Source organism: Bos indicus, chromosome 1 (assembly GCF_029378745.1).
Source record: "Bos indicus isolate NIAB-ARS_2022 breed Sahiwal x Tharparkar chromosome 1, NIAB-ARS_B.indTharparkar_mat_pri_1.0, whole genome shotgun sequence".
NCBI classification, from domain to species: domain Eukaryota; kingdom Metazoa; phylum Chordata; class Mammalia; order Artiodactyla; family Bovidae; genus Bos; species Bos indicus.
The window spans coordinates 36,866,139-36,893,956 of record NC_091760.1 but is presented as its reverse complement, the minus strand read 5'-3'; the positions used below and the strand labels follow the sequence as shown (position 1 = coordinate 36,893,956).

Sequence of the window (27,818 nt, the reverse complement as noted above, 5' to 3'; positions counted from 1 at the left end):
TGTCTTGGGAGTTTGAGGTTAGGGGGAGGGGAGTATATAATATATGGAGAACGTGGCCTTAAAATCTTTCTTTACTTCAATTACATGATCAAATAAATTTTATGAGATGCAAGTTTCCGTGAACTGTCATTTAACTTAAAATGAAGGGATAAATATATACTATTTACCTCATCTTTAATGATTTTCATGAAAGGAAATATGACTCTCACATTAGTTGCTGTTCTTAAAAGCTGGTAGCACTGATCTACAAAAACTTGTTTTGAAGGATTAGACTTTAGCTGAAGTTTACTCCATATGAAAATCAACTCCCTGTAAATGAGAAAAAAGAGAAATATCAAAAATACAGTTTATTCAAATACAAACATTACCTGTCTTTCCTTTATTCTGTAGTGCCCTGGCTGGGATGTATACAAAGTGGGTGTAAGTGGATATTACGTTAACTCCAAGCTACTTCCAAAGCTACCTGTTTGGGACTAACAGAAGCTGGGGGAAAAGGAGAGATCAGAAATTACGACTTGCAATGGTACAGAATGTATCCCAATCATATGCCAACAAACCTAAAGCATCTCTAGTACTTGATCAAAACACATTCTAATTTCAATATACCAATATTAATGAGATTACTTAAAAAAATAACTTTGACCTTTAAATTAATATCCACTTGCAAATTTAGAAATCAATGTTGTACTTTCTGCAAAGAAGAAATGGTTCATACTTTTAAGATACCAAAAGTACTACATATTAAAAGTATTAAGTATATTATAGCACTGATTCTGACATTTTATGTTTTATACCATCTACTCTTCCATTACAGTGTAGTACATTTAAAGGAACAAGCTATGGACCATTTAAAATATTTCACAGGTAGATTCTTTTCTAAAATATGGAGGGCAGAGGAATCTGGTGTGCTGCAGTCACAAAGAGTTGTACACGACTAAGTGACTGAACAACAACAACAGGAGCGAGGAATGGGTTCTGAGACAAAGGAAATTGTAAGGTATAGTTGAAATGTTTGGATATTAAATTTCAGCAAATTAGAATTCCTTGAAAAGTGTCATAAAAGTTACATAAAGCATCTTAGTCTAAAAAGTATTAAAATAATTGATGAAAATATATTTCTTTTAAAAGCAATATACTGATTATATACTTTGAGCCCAGCACTTAAAGCTATTAAATCTAAGGACAGTTTGACTACTATCATGAAGGTGCACATACTCTATTTAGAGAGACAATACAGAGAATACAAAACAAAAAATGATGGCAAGCAACACAGAAAGTAAAACCAAAATTTCACTTCCATTTCACACTAGCTGTGTGGGTGTTCCTAAGTTTCAGTTTACCGTCCACTTTTTTTTTTTTTTTTTGCACACAGAATTCCTTTGAGAAGCTCATGAGGTTTCATAACATGCTCCCAAATCTCTAGCTCTGACTTCTCCAGTTTGCATAACTGGTTATTTCAATTTAGATTGGTTTCTATCACTTTAATCCATTTCAGTTCAGTTCGTTGCTCAGTTGTGTCCAACTCTTCGCGACTCCATGGACTGCAGCACGCTAGGCCTCCCTGTCCCTCACCTCCCGGCATTTGCCCAAGTTCATGTCCATTGAACTGATGATGCCATCTAACCATCGCATCCTCTGTCGCCCAAAGACACTAAATATTCCTCTAACCTGTTTGGTTTTAACCTGTTTGTTTTTCATAGTCTCTGATTTTTATTATACTTTTGCCCACAATTTTATCATTCTCCATGTTACCACCTTAGACCCTTTAATTTTCCATATGTACTTCTATAGGGGTTGCTAAACTAATCTGCTACCAGTCTCCTAGATTATTTCATTTAGTACTTGTTCAGTGTGCTTTCTGGTATTAAAAGCAACAGAAACATGGGTTTAGGAGTCAGAAGGATCAGGATATGAATCCTGGGCATTCTTCTAGGTTGGTTTCCTCAGTGTCAGTTAATGTGCTTTATTTATTCTCTTTTTCATTTGTTGATTGCTCTACTTGGAAAATAATTATTTCTAAGATGAGCTTATCTGTCAAAGTCCTTATCAAGTAACTCTTCATGAAAACTTTCATGAATACCCCAAACTAAAGTGATAATTATTTCAGAACAGATCTTATCTGTCTTACTGATTTCATGCCTTTCATAAACTTCCTTGTTTTAGAAGGCCTGTTTCCTCACATATTAATGCATTGTAAATCTTCTCAATGACACACTGTATGGTGGAGCTAATGGAAAAGAACAGGGATTGAGAATAAATGAGACCTACTCACCAGGCCTGCGTCTCAATCAGGTATTATATACCAATTGGGATGGTACGGCCCAGTCCACAGTGAACCATCATTTTCTAAGAATAGCCCTAATACACAGGGTTGGAAGCTCAGTGGCCATGCCTTCTATATGACCCTCCTCACTATTCCTGAAATATTAATCTAAGGATGGGAAACTGACCTCAGTTCAGTTAGAAACCCTGGAATGGTCTCAACTCTAAACTATGAAGCCTGGGGAGTGTTGCCATTCTTCTGGTCTACAAAAAGAAAGACTGAAGCCAACTGGCAGATCAGAGATACTTTTAAAAAACCCCAGCAATCTCAACATCCTTGTTAGCAGTTATTTTTGAGGACCACCCATATCTCTGCCCTTGATGTGGCTTGTGTAATATCCCAGTATTCATTCAATAAATGCTACCTTTTCCCTGAACCAGTTATTCCAACCCCATTTTGTTATTATTAATAGCTGTGTGGCTTTTACTTCTTTTATCCAGAATTTTCTTACACATAAAAAGCATTAAGACAGATAAGTGAAAACATCTAGGTAAAATGTCTAGTATATACTGATGTTTATTAAATTGCTCACTGATAGTCTTCTTTATGAAGACCAGAGGGAAACTTTAATGAACCTTCTGTTTTCTTTTCCCAAAAAGGGTCCTTACAAAAAACATAGCACTGGGACTTTCCAGTGGTGTAACAATCCGCCTTCCAGTGCAGGAGATGCAGGTTTGATCCCTGGTTGGGAACTAAGATCCCACATGCCTTGGGGCAACTAAACCCCCTCACCGGAACTAGAGAGCCTGCATGCTGCAGGTTAGAGAGCCCGCACCCTTAAAAGCCCGCGCACCACAGGTAGAAAAGCCTGCAGGCCACACTGAAGAGTCTGCACGCCTCAATGAAGACCCAAGTGCAGCAAATAACAAACAAAAAGCCTCACAGCACTGACTTGGTGTACAAACACATTTCCCAGGTAGCTCACTGCTAATATAACCATCAAGTTATCTAATTGCAGAGAGACTATAAAATGATTTATAGCCACCCTTACCACATAGATTTTTTTCATACTATACCCATTTTATAATAAGTAATATTTAATAGTAGAGGCTGCTCAGGTTTGAATCTTGGCTTCATTTATCCCATAAGATTGCTGGAGTAAATGAGATAAAAAATATATAAAGCACAGATTAATGAAAGCACTCAGCCAATACAAGCAGCTGTTATTATTATTTTATTATTGATGGTGAGAGAACTAGATTAGTAGCTTGTTTCATTGGCTTGAGTCAAGAATAAACCTGGACTGTACATCAAGTTTTGTCCTCAGAAAGGGGAGATGAAGAACAAGCTGAAGACCAAAATGAAACAGACAACACAGACCTTGTAAGCTGGAAGAATCCTGCTATTTAAATTACAGTGAAAATCAACTTTTACAAGAAAGAAGACCCTAGCACTCAGAAATATAAAGGAGAGAGGTAAAAGAAATAAGAGGGCAGGCAATCAGAACTCAGCCTACTCAGAAGAAAGGACAAAGAAGCAGGCTAAGGAATCCTTTTTTGTTAGGCAGCTGGGAGGCACACACCCACCTTCTATTTTTAGAAGGTGACTGTGGCCAGGAGCAGGAAAGATAGGCTCTGTTCTATTTTTGAAGTTCCTCTCTAAAGAGTAGAAATTGGTTAGCCAAGAGAAGAAGAAAATAAAATGTTTTCCTGGTCATTTTTTGGTTTGTTTATAGGTGATTCCAGTTTACTTATAAGTATGTCAAAATGAAAGACTAAAGATGGTCTTAAATAGTTTAAATAAAGCCAAGGGTAGAGAACATTCCTATCACCATAGAAAAGATATATTAAACAGTAATGACTATACACTGTTTCAAAATAATTACTATCAAGAAATGATAATACTTTGAAAACTACTTAGAAGTGTATGTTTTAACCACTATCTCCTGATCCTCTTCTCTATTTGCAACTCCAATTTACATAGTACACTTTTGAATAAAAATTTGTATAATCTAATTTACAGTCCCACAGAAGATAAGTCCACTAGTTTCTAGACCTAACTCTATTAACTAGCTTTTGACTCCATCTCTGAATCTAAAGATTTTAGTCTATAACATCTATATTAAATAAGTTTATCTTTACACCTCCTTCAAGCTATTCTTTTAAGTATCTAAGAACTTAAAATTTGAAAGCATTCATTAAAAAATATTTATAGCCCATACCATTTCATATTATTTTGTTAGGTAAATGAGACCTAGTTTTCTCTCAAGAATTGGTGACATGTAAAAGTGGTAGTATTGTGTCTGTGTGTACTGAGGTAGAGGAGGCAAAAGATATTAGGATTTTTTTCTAATTATTTTTGATTTTATCTAATAGTAAAATACTCTCAAATTAAATAGTCTTAAAATACTCTCAAACCACATTCTGAATTACATGATTACTTGGATCATGTAATTGGATGCTTCATATGTTCTAACAACTTTTTAATGGCTTTTTAAATGCTCAGAAAAACTAACAGTCACATAATATCATTTATATTAGCACCCCCTCACCCCCTAAATGAACTACTTAGCTATGAATCTAGCAAAATATGTATGAGATCTACATGAGGAAAACAAAAAACTCTGATGAGTGAAATCAAAGGAGTAAATAAATGAAAAGATAGTCCATGTTCATGGACAAGAAGACTCAATATTATCAAGTTATTAGTTCTTCTCAGCTTAATCTACAGATTCAACCCCAATCTAAATCCTGGTAGTTATTTTATGGATATGGACAAACAGATTCTAAAGTTGCTATGGAGAAATAAGAGACCCAGAATAGTGAATATAATACTGAAGAAGAACAAAGTTGAAGGACTGATACTACCTAACTTCAGGACTTAATATAAACTAACATAATGAAGACAGTGTTGTACTGGTTTAACAACAGACATATAGATCAATGGGAGAGAACAGAGAGCCTAGAAATATATATACATGCTGCTAAGTCACTTCAGTTGTTCCGACTCTGTGTGACCCCCTAGACGGCAGCCCACCAGGCTCCTCCGTCCCTGGGATTCTCCAGGCAAGAACACTGGAGTGGGTTGCCATTTCCTTCTCCAGTGCACGAAAGTGAACAGTAAATACAGTCAATTGTTCTTTGACAAAGAAGCCAAGGCAATTTGGAGCAAATGGAGCAAATATCTTTTCAATAAATGGTGCTCAAACAACTAGACATTCACATTTAAAAAAAGATGAATCTAGACACAGATCTTGTGTGTTAAGTGGCTTCAGTCATATCTGACTCTCTGCAACCCTATGGACTGTAGCCTGCTAGGCTCCTCTGTGGGATTCTCCAGGCACAGACCTTACACCCTTCACAAAAATTAACTAAAAAGGAGGGATCATGGTCTAAACAGAAAACACAGAAGACCTTATGTATGGTGATGCCTTTTTAGATATAACACCAAAGACATGATCCATGAAAGAAATAACTGACAAGCTGGACTTCATTAAGATTGAAAACTTCTCTGTGAAAGACAGTATCAAGTCACAGACTGGAAAAAAATATCTGTAAAAGACTCATCCAATAGATGACTGTTATCAATATACAAATAACTCTTAAAACTGGACAATAAGAAATCAAATAACCCAATTAAAAAATAGACTAAAGATCTTAACAGATACCTCACCAAAGAAGGTATACAGATGGCAAATAAGCATGTGAAAGCGTGCTCCACATCATATGTCATCAGGGAAATGCAAACTACAACTAAATTAAAACAACAATGAGATACTACTACATACCTATTAGAATGGCTAAATCTGGGACACTGAAAATAACAAATGTTGGTGAGGATGTAGAGCAACAGGAACTCTCATCCATTGTTAGTGGAAATGAAAAATGGTACAGACACTTTGGAAACCAGTTGGTCAGTTCCTTACAAAACTAAAAATACTCTTACCATAAGTTCCAGCAATCATGCTCCCTGGTATTTACCTAAAGGAGTTGAAAACTTATGTCCACACAAAAACCTGCACACAGATGTTTATAGCAGCTTATTCATGACTGCCAAATCTTGGAGGCAACCAAGATGTTCTTCACTAGACAACAGATAAATAAACTGTGGTACATCCAGAAAATGGAATATTATTCAGCACTAAAAAGAAATGAGCTATCAAGCTCATTTGAAAGCTATCAAGCTCAAATGAAAAGACGAGGAGGAAACTAAAATGCCTATTACTAAGTGAAAGAAGCCAATCTGAAAATGCTGTATACTATATGATTCCAACTATATGATACTCTGGAAAAGGCAAAACTATAGAGATAAGAGGCAGAGGTGGGAGGGAAGAGATAAATAGGTTGAGCAAAGAGGATTTTTAGGGCAGCAAAAATACTCTGTGTGATATTATACTGATATATGTCATTATATGTTTGTCCAGATCCATAAAACAATTAACAGCAAGAGTGAACCCTAAACATAAACTGGACTTTGGGTGATTAATATATGTCAATGTAACTTTGTCTCTGGTTAAAAAAAAAAAAAAAAAGTACCATTGTGGTGAGTGTTTTGATAATGGGGAAGGATATGCATTTGTGGGGACAAGGAGTATGTGGAAAATGTCTGTACTTCCCTCTCAATTTTGTTGTAAACATAAAACTTCTCTGAAAAATAATCTCTTAAAAAATTTAAAACTAACACTCTAAATGTAATGTAAAACATAATTATTTCATTATAACACATTTCTTAAATATTAACACTGTTTACTACTGGCACATGATCATTTTCTTTTTTAACCCTTAGGTCTTACAACCCATTGTTTCTTGCACAATAAATGTGTGTGTGTGGGGGGCGGGGGGGGATGGCTTAACATTTTCACGTAACTTTTAAAAAAATAAGGTATAAATTCTGCTAACGAATTCTCCTTCTGCATCCCATCTCACCATTTCTTTGTCTGTATTATGAACACTTACCAGATACAGTACATATCCCCATTCTGGAGCTGTGAAATAAGAAAGGATTCACAGAGTTGCAAGGCTAACATAGTCTTGCCTTCTTTTTCAGTGTTACAGATGATATCAATTCCACTCTTACAATCAGTTTTCAGTAAATGCTATAAGATGGAAAGAAAACTCAGTTCATATCATTAAAAATATCTAGAAAGATAGTTGTAATAAATGTTTAAGCATTAAGAAGAATTTAGATTTCTAATTTTCTTCTACAAAGACAATGAATTATACAGAACTATTTTTATGGTTTTCCATAGTTTCACTATATATAGCACCTACAGTTTATAATGATTACTTTTAACCTCAATGTCCATAGCTTGTAGGTACGTAGGGTCCATATTAGGAAAAGATTAATTCTTTCATCTTAAAAAAACACCAAAGTAACAAACACTGGAATTTAATTTCTTAGCATTTTAAGATGCAAAATCCTGATGCTTCTCAGTTTTTATTTAACCTGTCACACCAGAAACTCGCTCAACATGAATAATGCTTATCAATGAAAATTCTAATTTCATCATTTGTTAATATGAGCTAATTCAATATGAGCTTAAAAATGGTATCAAAGGGAATAAATCTAGATAATGTAATCTTACAGCCTTTGATAGTACTGTAAAAGGAATTTACCAAAAATGGGCTACATATTTTTTGGTAAGTTTAATAGGCAAACAATCTCAAACAATACCTCTCGGAATAGGTGATCTTCTACAGGTGACATAAACAGACAGGTGAAGAGTGCTTGATGGAAGTACAAGTCTTTACTGATTTCTGGGTGATTTATACAACATTTAATAAGAGCCATTGCTTCAGGTATGCGTTCACAAGCAATTAGGTATCTGGCACGTAGTTCAAAGAATAGTGGATTTTCAGAACTTAAATATTTGTTCACTATATTAAAAAGAAAACAGACTCTTATTACTCTCAAGAAAAGACTGTCTCAAACATTTTTCTTTGACACTTCAGCACTAACATGTAGTATCTAATTAAATTAACTATTTAATTAAATAGCATTTTCCTTATTAGGAGTTTGTGAAAAGAATATATCAGTTAAATGATTGGGAAAATGGCAATAAAAGACAACAAAACTATGCCCAAGAAATATTTGCTGATTCTTTCTCAATCTAAATAAAGAAGCAAAATTAGAAAAACAAACAAACATGAAATACTCTTTTTTTGTGTTCTCTAATGTTAAAATATGTTTCAAATGGCACAGGATCTGGAATTTCTTTCTAGTCTAAGATTATGTACTTTGTCTTCTTACCATTATTTTCATTACTGTAAGATTAGAAGGCTAAATCCTAATCTGCCATTAAAACCATATTAATTATAGCAAAATATAATTTGAATTAGTGAAAAGTTTGGTCATAAAAGAAATACATTTTATTACTTTATAACAAAAAAGTAAGCTAAATGTAATGTCAAATAGGACTGCTTATTAATATATGTCCATTAATATATGCCCAAGGATAATTACTAAACTTAATACTTGCTTTTACACAGTTTTAAAATATATAAACACCTTTAGCTACATAAGTTTATTCAGACCTAACAACAACCTCATGACAGATATAATACTTGTTTTACAGATCACAAAACTGAGTCTCAGAGAGGTCAAATGACTTGCCCAAGGACAAAGAATTAATTAAATAAGTGGCAGAGCAGGAAATGGAACCCATATTTCATAATTTCAAATGCAAAAATGTTTTAGTTAATTATATATATTTAATCAATAGCTTCTGAAATGCCTATGAGTAATGTTTTATTTGGGCTTCAACATTTGCCTTGCAACTCTGTTTATAATATATGAACAGCATACAAATATGATTTGTATAGTTAATGCAAAAATAAACTTCAGACTGATCTTTACCCTAATGATCACAAGAGTCAAGGCATCCACATTAATGAGCTTCTAGAGCAGCTTTTCCCAAAATGAAGTATGCTAGGGTAAGTATAAAAGGAGTATGTATCAAAGAACTATACATAGTATGTGCTGTGCTGTGCTGTGTTTAGTTGCTTAGTCATGTCCGACTCTTTGCAGCCCCATGGATTATAACCCACCAGGCTCCTCTGTCCATGGGAATTCTCCAGGCAAGAATTCTGGAGTGGGTTGCCATGCCCTCCTCCAGGGGATCTTCCCAACCCAGGGACTGAACCAGGTCTGAGGCATTGCAGGCAGATTCTTTACCGTCAGAGCCACCAGAGAAACCTATAAACTGTGTATATAAAGGGTATCAGCCTCACACCGACCAACAATGGGTTTGTTCTAGCTCCTACTTAGAGAAACCTAAAAGTTATCTGAAAATCCAAACTCTTCTCTCTTGTTCTCACTCTGTATGAATCTGTCTTTGCCCAGCTCCTGTACCCTCTGGCCACATTCCCCAGCTTCCTCAGATTCCTTCAAAGCTGTCACCCCTGCCTTCCCTAAATTTGATGGTTCATACATTCCCTCAGTAATCCTACTCTTCCTCCTCCGATGCAACTACTGCCTCTGTCTTCAGTTTTGTTTTTTTTTAATTCCTTTCTGAGACCTTCACATCAAGTGCTAGTTCTCCTTTCTATCCCTTATATTTATACAGTGATACCACTGCCACATGTACCTTAGCTCTTTCCTTCTAGTCTTGTCCTACTTCCCATCTCATTCCACCACTCTCATTTCTCCTGGTCTTATCTCTTTTCATCTTCTCTCATATCTTTTCTTGTCCCCTATGCTTGTATCTGGGGGTCAGCTTGCTTGTAAGCCCTAGAATCATAGCCCCTTCCCCACTCAGTTCTACTCACAACCCACTCCCACCCCTTTACCTGGACAAATAGAAAGATCCTAACATACTCAGGCAGTTGGTGGTGGGCAATGTTTTCTCCCCAATGTCTGAATGGTTCCAGAGGTCTTGTCTTTTCCCTTTGGCCATGTTATAACTGCACTCCATAGGCTCTCCCCATGCTCTCAAATGTGTCCAGACTTTTGTGCTTATTCTAAGTTTCGGTGACCCGAATATTCTGGGGCTCAGAAATAATACAGCAAATATATATATATATTTTTGAAGAATTAATTAGAAATAGTTGACAGAGCTTCCTGCCTTCAAAAGGAGATTTTGGCTCATTGGAATATAGATTAAAGAGAAGGTGATGTCAAAAAGGTATGCAGATAGTAAGGGGATGAGGCAAAACTCCTACTGATGAAGGAAGTTTGGGAAATACTGCTCTAGAGTATTTGGAACTGAAATTTACTTACTCATTTAATTAGTCATTCACTTATGCATTCATGTGGTCATTCATTCAATAAACAAGTACTGATACTTAGCACCTACTACTCTGTACCAGGCACTGGGCTAGGTGTAGGATATGTTAGTGTTTATCAAAACAAAAGCTAAAGGAGCTCCATCCTTCATAGAGTTTCCTGTATAAGGGAGATTCCATGTGCTTAAGCAGGGTGTTGTTTTTTTTTTTAAGGGTGTTCCTACTTAAATAGATTTTAAAAACATAACTGAAGTGACAAATACAAACTCTTTGTAAATAAGTAGCATCTGGATACTAAATATGTTAACACTCTGAATTTTAATAGGGAATTACTAGAGATAGTTTTACCTAATCTTGTGTCAAATCACTCTTGGGCTGGGTTAATATAGCAAATTAAACACACTTCATGTGAAAATACATTACTCTTATTCAGTACTGTAAATAAAAAACACTAATACTGCTCTAGTTAGAAAATGAAATTGTGTTTGTTTCTCACAAATGTAGGTTTAGATTTGAGTCTCCTGTAGTACCTATCTCCTGAGATGCGGGCTGGGCTTTTAGAACAGCTTGCAACACAGGATCTTCCCATGGGCCACCATCTCTAATGATTCGAGTCACCAGTTCCAGATTCACATTTCCATATCTGCGGAGGTGATTCTGGCATTCCTAGGAGAGAAAAATCATTTTGGCTTTGTGAATTTAAAGGGGTTAAAAACTAAACTTGATCATCATTGTCAATAAAATGACTGATGGTCAATAAGGCAGCTGTTAAACTATGAAAGAGAAAGGGTTGCTTCAGTAACCTAATTAGGGTATCAAAACCCCATTAGTACACAAATAGGCTTTAATGCCAAAGGTTACACAGTTTATACAAAATTGGACTTAGAAAATCCCATTATAGCAGGGATAAAGTGTAACCTAAGGGAAAAACATAAGGGATGCATCATTCCTAGGAAAAGAACCAGGTTGCAAAAATATAAAACGTGTATGTTCAGTTATGTGAGGGCTCATAAAGTTTACATTAACAATGGCAGGCCTGACAATAAGAAGGGAATAAAGAGGTCCCTGTCCAATGCAGACTCTGGCTGGCAGGTAGGTACAGGACCTTGTCCCTGATCCCAGATGTAGAATCTTAGATGTGGCAGAGGCTGGAAGATGGAAATTCTATTCTACTTTGTTGTATAAGTAGATTTAGAGTCTTGAGATGAGAAATGACAGGTTGAAGGAATGAATCTAGCCTATAATATGAAGACTTTGCATTAGATTTAAGGTAAAGATACTATTGATAAGTTGGGCATTAACTGATAATTTGTCTATGCATTTGTGGGGGTTACAAAAGATATTTGAAATGTTTTTATAGACTGGTGATTAAAATATGAGTTATATAACATAAGTTTGTAAACAATGTTAAAGAGAACTTGGTTTACTGAATTTATTTATTAGACTTAGATTTACATGATTTAATCATTTTATTAGGCATTTTAGATTCATTATGTACTTTGTCAGGTGTTTTTTAAAACACTTCATGGAATCTTATAATTTATAAAGATTAACTGAAAATCTAGTGAAGGTATAGATAGATTTATTTTTTAATGCATAAATTGAACTTAAGGCCTTAAGAAAAAACTAGATACTGACATTGGCAGTGCTAAAAACTGGAATAAAATGCACATCACTTAGAACACAAACAACTGTCAAAATTTTTTTCTGTGCTCAAAAAATCCCTCAGACGTGAAAAACTTAGTTATAAAGCGAAGCTTAGGATAAAACCACATACATTTACAAATTTTACTTAGATGAATCATTAGGCTACATATTCAAGGTGGCAATTAACATTTTGCTTTTATTGGCACTTTTCATTCATTGTTAAAATACATGAAAGAGGCTTTGTCTTCTAAGAGAACAAGGCAGCAGAAGAAATTAAGTTTCAAGACAAAGAACCGTTCCAAGAAGTACCACTAAGTCAAACATGAAAATAGCCTCTAAAAGTCACTTATGGAATTCCCAAATTAAAATAAGCAGGCAAGCAAACAAAAACCCTATAAACAGTGGGCAAATTACTTAACCTTTCTGCTTTTTCAGTTAACTCTTCTACAAAATGGATACTAAAAACACCTACTTCATAGGATTGTTGTGAGGATTAAATAACACATAGTACTGAAAAGTGCTTGGGACAATGCCTGACACATAACAAATACTTAATAAGTGCAAGTTACTTTTTTTCTAGTATTTTTAAAGATTCTGAATAAATATTTAATTTTAGGACACCCAACTGCTTAGCATAAAATTAATTTCTATATTTCCATGTGTCAGCATGTTATAGCACTCATAAAAATAAGGTATAAAGTTATTGATCAGCCATGATTTTTTAAACACGTGGAACACAGTAATGATCTGGGCAATGACTTAACGGATAAAAATTATAATCAGTTTCAAACCTCAAGGTAAATAAATTCCTAAATTACTCTAGACATATGTATCATTGCCCATACAAATTAAGCTACTGTAAGCTGGCTTTTGGTCCAAAGCACAAGAAATAAGGTAAGCTGGATGCCAGCCCATGAATCACTGGTGAGGCTTTCAATCTGCTGTGGAACTCTTGGTGAGGCACCAATAATATAGCACTTAGCACTGCGGGACCTAAAACAGGACTTGGGTCTAAAGTCAAAAGATGATGAAACAGATCTACTGCTAATATCTTAAACCTGGCAGAAAATAAGAAACACTTGGAGGTCTTGTTAAAAGATGATTCCCAGACCCCAATTCAAACCTACTGTTTTAATTATTAAACCTACTATTTAATTATTATAATTTAAAGTTTCTAAGGGAAAACCCTAATAACCTGTATGTTTAACAACAGCTAGCCCTCAGTAAGCTCTGGCATATGTTTTCATTGTACTTCCTACATTTAAAGTGCACTATCATAAATGTTTATAGTATAAAGTATATATTTGCACTCCTACCAGTCCTTCTATTAAAATTAGTAAATTAGATTAAGTTCATTTTCTAAGATACAATTATATTTAAGTGAAAGTTTTGTTTTTTGGTGCATGCATTCCTTGAGTCAAATACAACATATTTTGGAGACCACTTCTATGGGGAAGTAAATCTGGATAGGAAATAGAGATGAAATAAAGATTTCACTTTGGTCTATTTAATAAGACACAGAATGAAAGAAAAGTTTTTAAGTATCTTTGGGCTCATTTTTCCTTAAATAGTATGGTGAATGGTTTTCAATTTAAAAGCTCTCAAGTGAAAAAGGAAATACTTAAATCACTCTAGATTTACAACTTACCTTTTCTGAGTATATTTATATTGTATTTTTAGGAGGTTTATTTAATTAAAAAACCTATATATTAACTTGGACCTATATATTAACTTAATCCTTTATTTACTCACTGCATTGTACTAAATATAATTCCCTTGGAAACTTACATTCAGCCTTGTGTCTTTACCAAAGTAGAGAGAAAACATAACTTCCTCACTCTTCTTTTATAATCTGTTTAGTTCCAGAAGACTTTTCTTTCACAAACTTGCTGTCACTTTGCATGTCTGTGTAGCTGCAGGTCAGTGTTCTGGTCATTACACAAACTTAATCTGAATCCTTTTGTTTATCATAGTATAAAAGTTCTTAATACTTAAACTTCGTATTTAAGGACCTCTGAATTTACCAACCTAACTCATTCACCTATGAATGAACACCATGACTCCGCTTCTCCAGCCTGGTTTTTAACGTCTCCTAAGCTTATCTCATACTTCCTTGCCTATGCCTTTTCTACCACTCTTCCCTACAACTTTCTCCTGTCTTCCCACTGAGAAGCCTCCACTAGCTACCTCAATCCATAATAATTCTCCAGCAGTATTGAAAATCTGTACAACTCCACTCTTCTGGTACTCATTATATAGGAGAAAGGCCATGCATTACTGAGTAGGTGTTGCCATCATCTTACTTCCTAGGTAGTTAAAAGTTTCTTCAGTCAGAAAAGGAAAGTATACCAGAGAAGACATATTCTTAAATGATAGATAACTTTTAAAATCAAATTAGGATTTTATAGAAATCTGTGAAAGCAGAAGCATTATGAAATATGTCTTATTTTGAATGAAATCAGATTCCAGAATTAAGTATAAAATACCACGTCAAATTCATTCATAAGCAAGATATTGCAGCAGATCAAAGCAAAAATGTAAAAGGTATTCAATGTGATTGATTTATAAAACCAAAGACTTTAAAACACAGCAAACTCTTTATAATTTATAACACTTGGAAATGAGAAGGATCATATCTTTTATTATTATATTTTCATTAGCTGTGGTAAAGTACTTCAAAACGGGTAAAATTCAAAGATGTTATGCAGTTTTCTTTTACAAAAAGACAGTTCTCACAAATTTGCTGTTCTTTTCTGTGAGAGGTTTCTGAGAAGTATTTATCTGATGTTTTTGAAAAAATTAGCATTCTGAGTTTTCTAATATAGAAAGAATAGTATACAGTGAGAAAGTTATTACTCTGAAAAAGAAAGTTCTTAAGAGATGATCATTTAAAATAGATGTCTGGATGTATTTACATCATTACATGACTGTTGTTGCCCCAATTCAATACCAACTATAATGCTTGTATTTATGCCATTAAAAAAATGTAATTAGAATTTTCTGTTTAAAACATCCTTCATTTGGAGCATTTTAATGAGTTTTCAGTTTATTTGTTTAAAAATGGTTACTGTTCAAGAAAACAGTGATTTCAGAAACAACAAATTTAGTCAAATTGCAAAAAAATTGCAAATTGCAAATTTTTTATTCATATTTTTATGTTTTATAATAGTTGTTGTTTAGTTGGTAAAGTCATGTCCAACTCTTTTGCAACCTCATGAACTGTAGCCCAAGAGGCTCCTCTGTCCATGGGATTTCCTAGGCAAGAACTTTGGGGTGGGTTGCAATTTCCTCTTCCAAGGGGTCATCCCGACCCAGGGATCAAACCCATGTTTCCTGTATTGGCAGGCAGATTTTTTACCACCGAGCCACCTGGGAGCCCATATAGTATTAATGAAAGTGAAAGTGTCCATCACTGTCGTGTCGCACTCTTTGCAACCCCATGGACTGTAGCCCACCAGGCTCCTCTCTCCACGGGATTCCCCAGACAAGAATATTGGAGTGGGTTGCCATTCACTTCTCCAGGGGATCTTCGGGACCAGGGATCGAACCTGGGTCTTCCACATTGCAGGTAGATTCTTTACCATCTGAGCCACAGGGAATATTTCCAAATACTATAGTATTAGTACATGTACATAAAATAACACCTATACACATATTGGAGATATATGTTCAAACTTAAAAAGTCTGAATGGGTATGATATCAGAAGTCTAAGGATTCCTAGTTTTAGGTATTATTTATTTATTTTGTGTTTGGTATCAGTTATAAAACTCATCTTCTTCTATTGATCCTAATGGCTTGGCAGTTTTCTTCAACATCTCCTGGTCTGCTTCTTCTTTGCCATTAATAGGTTTGTACTCTAGTCGATGCCTTCATCTGCTATCACTCAGATAGCCGCAGTAAAGTTTCTTATTTCTCTCTCTCCCCATTAAGGTGGTCTTGAAAAGGCTTTAAAATGTTAAGACCATGAAGCATTTAAGATAGTATAAATAAAAACATTTCTTTAAACCTATTCTTTTGACCCATACATTATTGCACACACGTGGCTGCATCATTTAGTAGATTAGGGAACACTGGAAAGAAGGCTGAGTTGAGAATAGGATTCTATAAACCTCAACTCATTTGAGCTTAAGTTTCTGATCTATAAAACAAGGAATTATTAAATTTCTAAGGTGACTGTCATCTTAAAATTATAAAAAATTCACTATTTGCATATAAATTATCCATATTTCACTTTAAAAATAACTAGAAATTATGTATTTATAAGTGAACTATTCGGAGAAGGCAGTGGCACCCCACTCCAGTACTCTTGCCTGGAAAATTCCATGGACAGAGGAGCCTGGTAGGCTGCAGTCCATGGGGTCGCAAAAAGTCGGACATGACTGTGAGACTTCACTTCCACTTTTTACTTTCATCCATCAGAGAAGGAAATGGCAACCCACTCCAGTGTTCTTGCCTGGAGAATCCCAGGGATGGTGGAGCCTGGTGGGCTGCCATCTCTGGGGTCGCACAGAGTCGGACACAACTGAAGCAACTTAGCAGTAGCAGCAGTGAACTATTGGGGCTTTTGAAAAAATAAAAATATTTATGAGTTATTATCTCCTATTTAATAAACCTGATTAAATTTTTTTACATTAAAAATTTTTAGGTAACAATGTAAATGTTACTTAGTTTTTTTCTGAAGGGAAATCAATCATAAATAAAGTAAAACCACCAACTCAGTATAATCAGATTTCAGAATTAATTGGTAGTTGCCATAATAGGCTTCCCTCATGGCTCAGATGGTAAAGAATCCACCTGCAGTGTGGGAGACCTGGGTTTGATCCCTGGGTTGGGAAGATCCTCTGGAGGACGGTATGGCAACCCACTCCAGTATTCTTGCCTGGAGGATCCTCATGAACAGAGGAACCTGGCAGGCTATAGTCCATGGGGTCACAAAGAGTAGGAAATGACTGAGCAACTAAGCACAGCACAGCACAGCACTTTCAATTTAAAGACAGAAAATTTAATTTCTGCATATCTTATTAAGAAACATTTACTTCTAATTTAGTTTAAAATTATTTTTACATAGCAAGTCTGAAGAGTACAAAGAAATATATTTCTATGTGTGTTATCTGAGTGTGAAAGTACAACCTACCCTACTATCAATAATTTAAAATAAGTAATGAAATGATATGGCCATCAGAGAAGTGCTATTGTTACAGTTCTAACCTGTAAGACAGACCCTGAAGCAGAATTAGGGTAGCTGCAAGATTTACTTGAACACAGGTTCCTAGGCAAACTAAATATAAAATATGACTCCGTGAATAGGTCAGTCAAGAGAACAGGTCACAATATGGGTTATGTTACAAATTGACAAGTTACTAAAGCTCCAATAAATATTGTTGAATGAATGAATAAAATTTCTCAAGTCTTTGGTTTAATGATTTATTTAGAAATATTTTATCTGGGAAAATATATATTACTTTAGGTATTAATATGTTCAGATAATATGGGAACACAATTTTGAAACTGCTTCTCACAGAAGGTCTTGCTCTTAAGCTGATATTTGTTGTTCAGTCACTCAGTTGTGTCTGACTCTTTGCAATCCCATGGACTGCAGCATGCCAGGCTTCCCTATCCTTCACCATCTCCCAGAGTTTGCTCAAACTCATGTCCATTGCATGGAGTCAGTGATGCCATCCAAACATCTCGTCCTCTGTCATACCCTTCTCCTCCTGCATTCAATCTTTCCTGGGATCAGAGTCTTTTCCAATGAGTTGGCTCTTTGCATCAGGTGGTCAAAATATTGGAGCTTCAGCATCAAGCCTTCCAATGAATAATCAGGGTTGATTTCCTTTAGAATTGACTGGTTTGATCTCTTTGCAGTCCAAAGGACTCTCAGCAGTCTTCTCCAACAGAGAAGGTTCGAGAAAGAATCAATTCTTCAGCGCTTAGCCTTCTTTATGGTCCAGTCTCACATCCATACATGACTACTGGAAAAACCATAGCTTTGACTAGACGGACCTCTGTCGGCAATGTCTCTGCTTTTTAATACACTGTCTAGGTTTGTCATAGCTTTTCCTTTAAGAAGAAAGTGTCTTTTAATTTTATGGCTGCAGTCACTGTCAGCAGTGATTTTGGAGCCCAAGAAAACAAAGTCTCTCACTGTTTTCATTGTTTTCCCATCTATTTACCATGAAGTGATAGGACTGGATGCCATAATCTTAGTTATCTGAGTGCTGAGTTTTAAGCCAGCTTTTACACTCTCCTCTTTCACTTTCATCAAGAGGCTCTTTAGTTCCTCTTCACTTTCTGCCATAAGGGTGGTGTCATCTTCAATAATTATGAGGTTATTAATATTTCTCCCTGAAATCTTGATTTCAGCTTATGCTTCACCAGCCCAGCATTTCTCATGATGTACTCTGCATATAAGTTAAATAAGCAGGGTGACTATATATACAGCCTTGATCTACTCCTTTCCCAATTTGGAACCAGTCTGTTGTTCCATCTCCGGTTTTAACTCTTGCTTCTTGATCTGTATACAGATTTCTTAGGAGGCAAGTAAGGTGGTCTGGTAGTTCCATCTCTTTCAGAATTTTCCAGTTTGTTGTGATCCACACAGTCAAAGGCTTTAGCGTAGTCAATGAAGCGTAAGTAGATGTTTTTTGGGAATTTTCTTGCTTTTTCTATAATCCAATGGATGTTGGCAATTTGATCTCTGGTTCCTCTGCCTTTTCTTTTTTTTCTCTGCCTTTTCTAAATCCAGCTGATACATCTGGAATTTCTCAGTTCATGCACTGTTGAAGCCTAACTTGGAGTTATATTTTAAAACCTTTTAACCAGAGTTACAAAGGTAGTTTTGAATACCAAGATGAGAAATTTGCCAAATCATTTGGGAAATTTATTCCAATTAGTCTAGGAAAGGGACATGATCTAGGTTTTGAGAAGGTTTTAGTGGAATGTCAATAGTTCTAAACTTATTCCTATTAGCTAAAATAATAAAATCTGGGAGACACACTGGTCTTATGAAGATGATGAATATATACTCTCACTTCTTTTTGTGTGTGTGTTAGTTGCTCAGTCATGTCCGACTCCTTGTGACCCCATGCACTGTAGCCTGCCAGGCTCCTCTGTTCAAGGAATTCTCCAGGCAAGAATACTCGAGTGGGTTGCCATTCCCTTCTCCAGGGGATCTTCCCAAACCAGAGATCGAACCCTGGTCTCCTGCATTGCAGGTAGATGCTTTACCATCTGAGCCACCAGTGAAGCCACTCTAACTTCTCAGGGGAGATCAACATTTGCCCCAGTAAAACATGGTGGACATAACAAGCTATTTACACTCCTCTCTTGTGGCTGGTTCTTTTACTTCTGATTATTTTTTGCTCTTCAAGATGCTATTACAGTAAGATAGCCTTGGGCCTCCTCCTGTTTGTGAGTTTTTGTCCCCTATTTCCTCCACCTCCTTTCCCTACTCACACAAAGAAGGTCAAACAGATGGAAAAATAGGGTAGAGTACCAAGAAAAAAAAAGCTTAATTAAGACCAACTTCTCTGCTCAGTCGCTCAGTTGTGTCAGACTCTTTATAATCCTGTGGACTGTATCCTGCGAGGCTCGTCTGTCCATGTGATTCTTCACACAAGAATACTAGAGTGGGTCGCCATTTCCTCCTCCAGGGGATCTTCCCTGACCCTGGGATTGAACCCTGCATCTCTACAGAGCTCTAGCAGTAATGCGTTTAGATTACAGGTTGGGGTTTTGTTGACTACTTCAGGGTCAATCTCTCCCCCCCCCCGCTAAATTAAACAAGTGAACAAAAATCTATATAACATTTATTTTTCTCTTGATTAATAAAATGATACATGGTCTTGACTTGAAACAAATTAGAGAGATATACATAAAAACGCATAAATCTACCATTAATTGGGCATCCTTCAGTTCAGTTCAGTTCAATTTTCAGTTGTGTCCAACTCTTTACAATCCCATGGACTGCAGCATGCCAGGCTTCTCTGTCCATCATGAACTCCCGAGCTTGCTCAAACTCATGTCCATCGAGTCGGTGATGCCATCCCACCATCTCATCCTCTGTTGTCACCATCTCCTGCCTTCTTCTTTCTCAGGATCAGGGTCTTTTCCAATGAGTTGGCTCTTGGCATCAGCTGGCCAAAGCATTGGAGCTTCAGCTTCAGCATCAGTCCTTTCAAGGAATATTCAGGACTTATTATTTCCTTTAGGACTGACTAGTTTGGTCTCCTTGCAGTGCAAGGGACACTCAAGAGTCTTCTCCAGTTGAAAAGTATCAATTCTTTGGCACTAGCCTTATGGTTCAACTCTCACATCCATATATGACTACTGGAAAAACCACAGCTTTGACTATATGGACCTTTGTTGGTAAAGTAATGTCTCTGCTTTTGGGCATCATTAGTACTTGGATATTCCAAAGATATTTAAAACTCTTGCGTCTAGAATGGAACTTATCTTCTTTCTAGATCTTCCTCTTCCCCATATGATCAATGCTCAGTTAGTGAATAGCACTACTCTACGTGGTTATTTGAAAGAAGGAAACTGGCAACCCAGTCCATTATTCTTGCCTGGAGAATCCCATGGACAGAGAAGCCTGGTGGGCTGTGGTCCATAGTGTTGCAAAGAGCTGGACAGGACTGAAGTCACTTAGCACATACATGGTTACTTCAGCTTAAATGCCCAAGAATATACTTGATTCCTCTTTATTTTCCTTACTTCCATCCAATCAGTACTATAATCTGAGATCTCAGTTGTTGATTATTGTGTGTGTACTTTTATTCAAAATTTATAGTTTCTTTTTTTCAGAATAATTTCTGATATTAATAGGATTTTCATAACAACATATTAACAATAGTGTGCTTACTTTTACTTGTTTCTTCAGATCAGTCCTGTTTTTTTTTCCCATAACCACTCTGTGTAAATTCTTTGCTTTGATCACTTCTAAATCAGCTGGTTTCTTTCTTTCATTTTCCTGATAAAAGATAGGTAGCTGGTTTGTCTTCTAAGTATCTGGACTATTTATTTCTGTTGCCCTCTCTCATAAACTACAGGGCTTGGCATCTGTATTATTAAATAATACTTTTTCCCTTTAAAAACTCAGGATATTATTTGTTCTGCCATTTGTTACAATGAAGAAGTTCACTGCAGACCTGATTTTATTCTTTCCTTTATGAGAACCCTAGTTTTTCTATGTGAGTCCTGCATCTGTAGGAGTTTTTTTTATCCTAAAAACGAAGACTGTAATAAGATATGGCTGTATGTAACCATGAATTGAAAATTAATTTTTAAAAATTATTTACTTCACTGGTTTGGTTTTTCTTAGAGCTAGTCTGCTGTTGATAGCCTTCACTACACTTTTAATTTAGTGGTTTCCTCTCCATATAGTATTTTACTTCCATACATCCTTGAGGTTGTCCTTTCTTTTAAATTTCACTTCAGTTTCACAGAAGATACTTGAGACTCAACCACAGCAAGAACATAACTGATCCTTAAAAAACAAACAAAAAAAAGAAAACACCTTTTATCTTACCATGTAACTGATGGTAATTCATGTTATTTAGTCTCTTCATTCATCTCTACCTAGAGTATTTATAACAGAGAGCTGTTTTACTAATGGATAAATAGGTCTTTGTCAAATTTTTCAAGTCCAAACAGAGAAGGTAAAAGTTTCTAACTATGATTTGTTAAGAGTAATGGCCTGTGAGGCAGTAAATTATGAGGAAGCTACAGCTGGAGCTGTACAGCTGAGCTATTCAGAAAACGGTCTTAACCTCTGGGTATTGGGACAGGCTGCATTTAGTTTGGGTCATACCATCATTCTCTCAATGAAAGGAATGCTCTCATGCAGAGCCATACATGCCATTTTTAATGTAGATTTAACAGTCACATCACAATTCCTGTTCTGTTGGTTCTGCTGCACACCTAGTGTATTTTCAGGAAGCACCAACCAGAATGAGATTGGCCACATACCAAATGACCCACTATTTGCTATTTCCTCTGGCCTCTACTGTTACAAGCTGGTGGGGGGAGCCACATATTACTGGATAGCACTGGATGGTTCTCTCTTTTATCTCTGTCTCTCATTTCCCTATTTAATCACATTCAGTTAACCAACTGCCGATTTTATAGCATTCACAAGGAATTTTTTTCCAAATTTTACATTATTTTTGTCATTTCATTGAGAGTCTGTTTAATAAAATTAATGGATTTTGGAGACCAAGTGTAATGAATTCAATTACAAGCCTATGGAAAGCTCACCAATGAACAGATTAAAATAAAAATAATAATAATGAAGTTGGTGCATCACACAAGAAATGTGTCATCTTATGTTGAGGTAAAGAAAAATTACCAGAGGCCAAGTTCCAAGAAAGCAAGCTTTTAGGAGCCAGCACAGATCCTCCTCATCTTACAATGGGGTTAAGGCCTAATAAACCACTGTAAGATGAAAATACCATAAGTCGAAAATGCATTTAATACATCTAACCTCGCAAACATCATAGCTTAGCCAAGCCGGCCTTAAAAATGCTCAGAACACTTCTACTGGGCTTATAGTTGGGAAAAGTCATCTATCACAAAGCCTATTTTATAATAAAATGTTCAACACCTCATGTAATTTATTGATTATACTGAAAGTCAAAAACAGAATGGCTGTCTGGGTACAGAATGGTTTTAAGTGTACTGGTTGTCTACTCTCATGATAGCATGGCTAATTGGAGCTACTGGGAGCTGCTGCCACTGCCCAGCATCATGAGACAGCACCATATACCATATCATTAGCCAGGAAGAGATCAAATTTCAACATGTGAAGTACACTTTCTACTGAATGGTACGCTTTCACACCATCGTAAAGCTGAAAAATCCTAAGTTGAACCACTGTAAGTTGGGGACAATCTGTATATGGAACATCTGGCTCTAAGAATGAAGTTTCCTCTTGGAATAAAGCAGAGTAAAATATAGTCAATGGATAAGAAGAATAAGTAATTTCTACCTAAACAACTCAAGGTTTAGGAAATCTGAAATTCACAGAAGAAAAGAATAAGCTTAAGAGGTAGGTTTTGATTTCATCATGAAAAACAGAAATCCTAATAATATGACTTCATGAGTTCACATACTTCACCAGACAGGCTATAGGCCTTCCTTAGACCTTAAACCTGATCATTTTTCTAAGAACAACGCCAAACGGAGGACCCTATACAGCAAATACAGTTACTGTTTCTACTTAACAAACAATGAAACTGACACTGAAATTATGTAACTTGCCCAAGATGACAGAGTGGCAAGTCGGGAAATGGGAAGGAAATGGGTGGGGGAAGAGAATGAACAATTAACTCAAATCTGCCAAGAATGTTAGTCCCTTGCTAATTCAAAGTGTGATCTAGGGACCAGCACCATCAGCATCACCTCATAGCTTTTAGAAATGCAGATTCTCAGGTCCCAACCCAGAACTACTGAATCATTAACTTGGATTTTAACAAAATTCCCATACACTAAAGTATGAGCACCTGTGTTTGTCCTACTTCTTGCAAAGAAGAGCATGATGTTAGCTGGTATGAATCTGTATGAAAGATGGATAGAAATGTGCCACTTGGGAACTAGGGCTTGTACTAGTAGAAAGTATTAAAAAAAAAAATTCAAAAGGTGACATTGGGTTCGTCATTGGATTATCAAAGGTTGGTCTAAAGCCTGGAGAATTCACAAGCTTACAAATGTGAGGTTTTAAAGGAGTATACATGATGGACTACATATTGTCTTTTCTTGAGTCCCTTAGGGCACATGGCTGGGGAAGCACCAGCAGCAGCGGTTCAGTTAGAAAATGAAGACTATTCTCCAGATAAAGCTAAAATGGGTACAAAAGGTGAAATTTCTCCAAGGAGACAGAAATTAGAGGCTTAGGAAAATTTAGAGTAGGAGTGGGCCACAATATCACAAGTAGCAGAAATGTAGAGACTGAAAACAAACAGGAGAAGGGGTGGGTTTTAGAATTTGTTGAGGAAACAGAAAACTGTGCAAACCTATTGAGGTTGAGGAACTCTCTACTGAGTGATTAATTATTGAGATAACTGAATGGAAACTCTGTTGACAAAGCGAAAAAAGGATATACCCTTCACAAATATTATGATTTCACACATTTAAAACAGAAGTCAAATACTGTCTCTCATCAAATCTAAAAACACTTCAGTATTTCCCACTGAAGTCATTTGTCACTTTCTAAAATACTTGCAATTTACAAAGGTTTGACTTCTTGTCTTTCTGTCTCTAAACTAGAATTAAAGCCCACAATAGCAAGGTTTTTCTGGTTTTGCTTATTACAGTTTTTTGCCAGAGCTTAGTGCATAGCGCACAGTGGGAACTAAATAAATATTTACTGAAGCAAAAATTCAAGAATAGATTGCTAAGGACACAAGTGTCGAAGGAAAAATGGAATGGAAAATTATTTTAAAATACCTGAATATAGACTCTAGTTAGAATGCAGTTTCCATGAGAACAAGTATTTTTACCTCTTTTGCTCAATGTAAGGATGGATACAATAGAAAGTTCAATATAAATGTAACTGATTCTAAGATGTGTTTTTTTCATATTTTTTTTAACACTAAGATCATATTGTTTTACAATACTATCTGAATCCATGTCAGCCTGGTAATGGTTATGATATAGTTGTCATTCTGAACGCAAGGACATCAAAGACAGCATGAAACCTTGCCAGACGGTTTACTGGTGACTCAGAATAAAACCCAAGAGACTAGCAGAGCACTCTTTTAACTCTTGGATATCAAATGGTATAGGTACAGATAATTAATCTAACTTAATACCCCTGAAACAGGAGTCAAAAGGTGACTAAACAGAACTTATTGTAAGTCATTTTAAGCTTTTAAAAACCCAGTACAAATGACTTCTAGTTATTTTATTAACTATTTTAGGAAATGCTACATCACCAACACTTTCGATGCCACTGAAGACAAAACAGTGTAGAAAAACAGACACTGATGACTGGAGATGAAAAGCAATTCTAGAGTCAGATTCTGAGTGTGAAAAGGTTTTAGATATACTTTAGCCAATTAAGTTTGCTTATAGTTTTCCTATTTTAGGACTTCCCTGATAGCTCAGTTGGTAAAGAATCTGCCTGCAATGCAGGAGACCCTGGTTCAATTCCTGGGTCGGGAAGACCTGCTAGAGGAGGGAAAGGCCACCCACTCTAGTATTCTTGGGCTTCCTTGGTGGCTCAGCTGGTAAAGAATTCACCTGCAATGTGGGAGACCTGGGTTTGATCCCTGGGTTGGGAAGATCCTCTGGAGAAGGGAAAGGCTACCCACTCCAGTATTCTGGCCTGGAGAATTCCATGGACTATATGTCAATGGGGTCACAAAGAGTCGGACACAACTGAGCGACTTTCACTTCACTTCCTATTTTATTTATGTACCAGAATGATCAATCATAAAAATCTGTTTTAATTCAACCTAAAACACTTTAAGTAAACATGAAATACAAATTATAGGGGAGAGAAAGCATTGCACAACTTCTCTGTGACTCATGATTTCCTTCCTCAATGTAGAATGCAGTATGTTGTCTCAACAATTATACCCCTAGGGGGAGCTCAAAGTCCATCTTCCTTTATGTGTGTGTGCTCAGTCACTCAGCTGTGTCTGACTCTGCGACCCCACGGGCTGCAGCCCACCAGGCTTCTCTGTCCATTGGATTTCCCAGGCAAGAATACTGGAGTGGCTTGCCATTTCCTTCTCCAGGGGATCTTCCCGACTCAGGCATCAAACCTATGTCTCCTGCATTAGCAGGAGGATTCTTGACCACTGCGCCACCTGGGAAGCCCCACATCTTCCTTTATTCCACCCCTAAAAAGGGCAATGAGATACTGCCAAGGACACATTAGTGAGCCACAGTACTATATATTGCTTCCCAACAAAATGGTAAAAAAAAACATCAAATGATCTTGTATCTACAGGTGAGGTCTTAGATCTTTAGTCATTCCCTTCTAGATTTACTCTTCATTCATAAAGTGTATGCAAAAAGAAAAAGAAAAAAAACCCCTGCCTCCTCTCTTGGGAAGGCTATTAAGGAAATAGATGAGAAAATCAGAAAATAGCCAAGGGGAAAAGTGGCATGGGGACAGACAGCCTGCTTCTAGTCTAGGCAAAAAGAGTGCTTTTTCTATGGCTAAGGGCTATGCATGGGGTTTTGCAACAAAAGCCTTTAGCAATAAAAAGCATGCTAGCAATAAAAGGATATGCTTGGGAAGCTACAGGGGGTGGTGGCAGCAGGCTCCAGTCTAGCAAATAAGGAATTAAAATCTAATGTATGAACTGCTTAGAAGTACAGCTAAAAGTTATTTTAAGAACTTTCTTTTCTGCTAATGTAACAGAATCTTAAGCATTGTCGCATTAGGAAATCTAGAAGCTTATAATCAATAAATAATCAATATACTGTTTTCAGGTGGAGCAAAAGGGTCTGTTTCAAAGGTATATTAAAATGAAATTAATAAACTGTTTTACCTGGAATGATCCAAGAATATCCTTTAAGGGCTCTTCATAAAATTCATCTCTTCCAAAGAACAGCAGCAACTCAAAGAAACTCCTAGAAAGAATAAGCGAATGGATTGATTTTTTTTGCCCCAATTTAAAGATTATCAAGAAATAACAGTTATATAATATCAGATATTTAGTTTTAAAATAGTTGGCTTTGAAAAACTATTAATCATTTGAAGTAAAGTGAAGTTAAAGTCACTCAGTCGTGTACGACTCTCTGCAACCCCATGGACTACATATAGTCCATGGAATTCTCCAGGCCAGAATACTGGAGTGGGTAACTTTTCCCTTCTCTAGGGCATCTTCCCAACCCAGGGACTGAATCCAGCCAGGTCTCTCCGGCATTGCAGGCGGATTCTTTACCAGTTGAGCGACAAGGGAAGCCCATTAATCATTTAGGATTCATGTTATGTTTTTGGTAAAATTACAATAAAAAGAAATATACTGAAGTTCTATATCAATAGAATTACTTGAGTCTAGTAGTAGGAGTAGTGTTAGTCCCTCAATTGTGTCCAATTCTTTGTGACCCCATGGACTGTAGCCTGCCAGGATCCTCTCCAGGCAAGAATACTGGAGTGGGTTGTCATTCCCTTCTGTAGAAGATCAAACTCAGGTCTCCTGTTTTGCAACCAGGGAGAGAAAATGCAATGGTATACCAGGTGGCAAAAATATGGCTACATGTATCCAAATGATTAAAAAATCATAGTCTCACTTGAATCCAGTACAACAGACCCCAGAGAAAAGCAAAATCTAATTTTTTTTTCAGAGGGATATAGTGGTTAGTTGCTCAGTCATGTCTGACTCTTTGCAACCCCATGGACTGTAGCCCTCCAGGCTCTTCTGTCCATGGAATTCTCCAGACAAGAATACTGGAATAGGTTGCCATGCCCTTCTCCAGGAGGTATTTCCAACCCAGGGTTCAAACCCAGGTCTCCCGCATTGCAAGAAGATTCTTTACCAAATGAGGCACCAGGGAAGCCCTAGAACAAGGTAGGACTCCCCAAAATATAGAGTAGTCTAGAGCAGAGCTGGAAAACTACTGTTTTTGTTTTTTATTTTTCATAATACATGAGACAAGAACACTTAAATTTAAAATTTTAAATGTTAAAAACCAAAAAAAAAAAAAAAAAAAAAGGCGGGGGGCAAGAGAA

The 27,818-nt window shown here is 36.3% G+C and overlaps 1 protein-coding gene and 1 long non-coding RNA gene across 5 annotated transcripts in view; one reads left to right on the top strand and one right to left on the bottom strand.

Moving 5' to 3' along the window:
* Window positions 1-27,818, bottom strand: part of ZNF654 (zinc finger protein 654) — an 87,539-nt gene that overhangs the window by 9,082 nt on the left and 50,639 nt on the right. For all 4 annotated transcript variants that reach the window (XM_019965415.2, XM_019965347.2, XM_070786662.1 and 1 more), the window contains 5 exons: window positions 26,635-26,716; window positions 11,016-11,151; window positions 7,937-8,139; window positions 7,219-7,358; window positions 168-309 (listed from right to left, as the gene is read on the bottom strand). In XM_019965415.2, the coding sequence (XP_019820974.2) occupies window positions 168-309; window positions 7,219-7,358; window positions 7,937-8,139; window positions 11,016-11,151; window positions 26,635-26,716 (703 nt within the window). The remainder of the gene's footprint in view (window positions 1-167; window positions 310-7,218; window positions 7,359-7,936; window positions 8,140-11,015; window positions 11,152-26,634; window positions 26,717-27,818) is intronic.
* The window catches only part of LOC109562547 (uncharacterized), a 43,139-nt gene extending 15,321 nt beyond the window's left edge, over window positions 1-27,818 (top strand). The window contains exon 2 of the long non-coding RNA XR_002181182.2: window positions 1-27,818. This exon is cut by the window's left edge and continues 5,448 nt beyond it. This is a non-coding gene — a long non-coding RNA (uncharacterized lncRNA).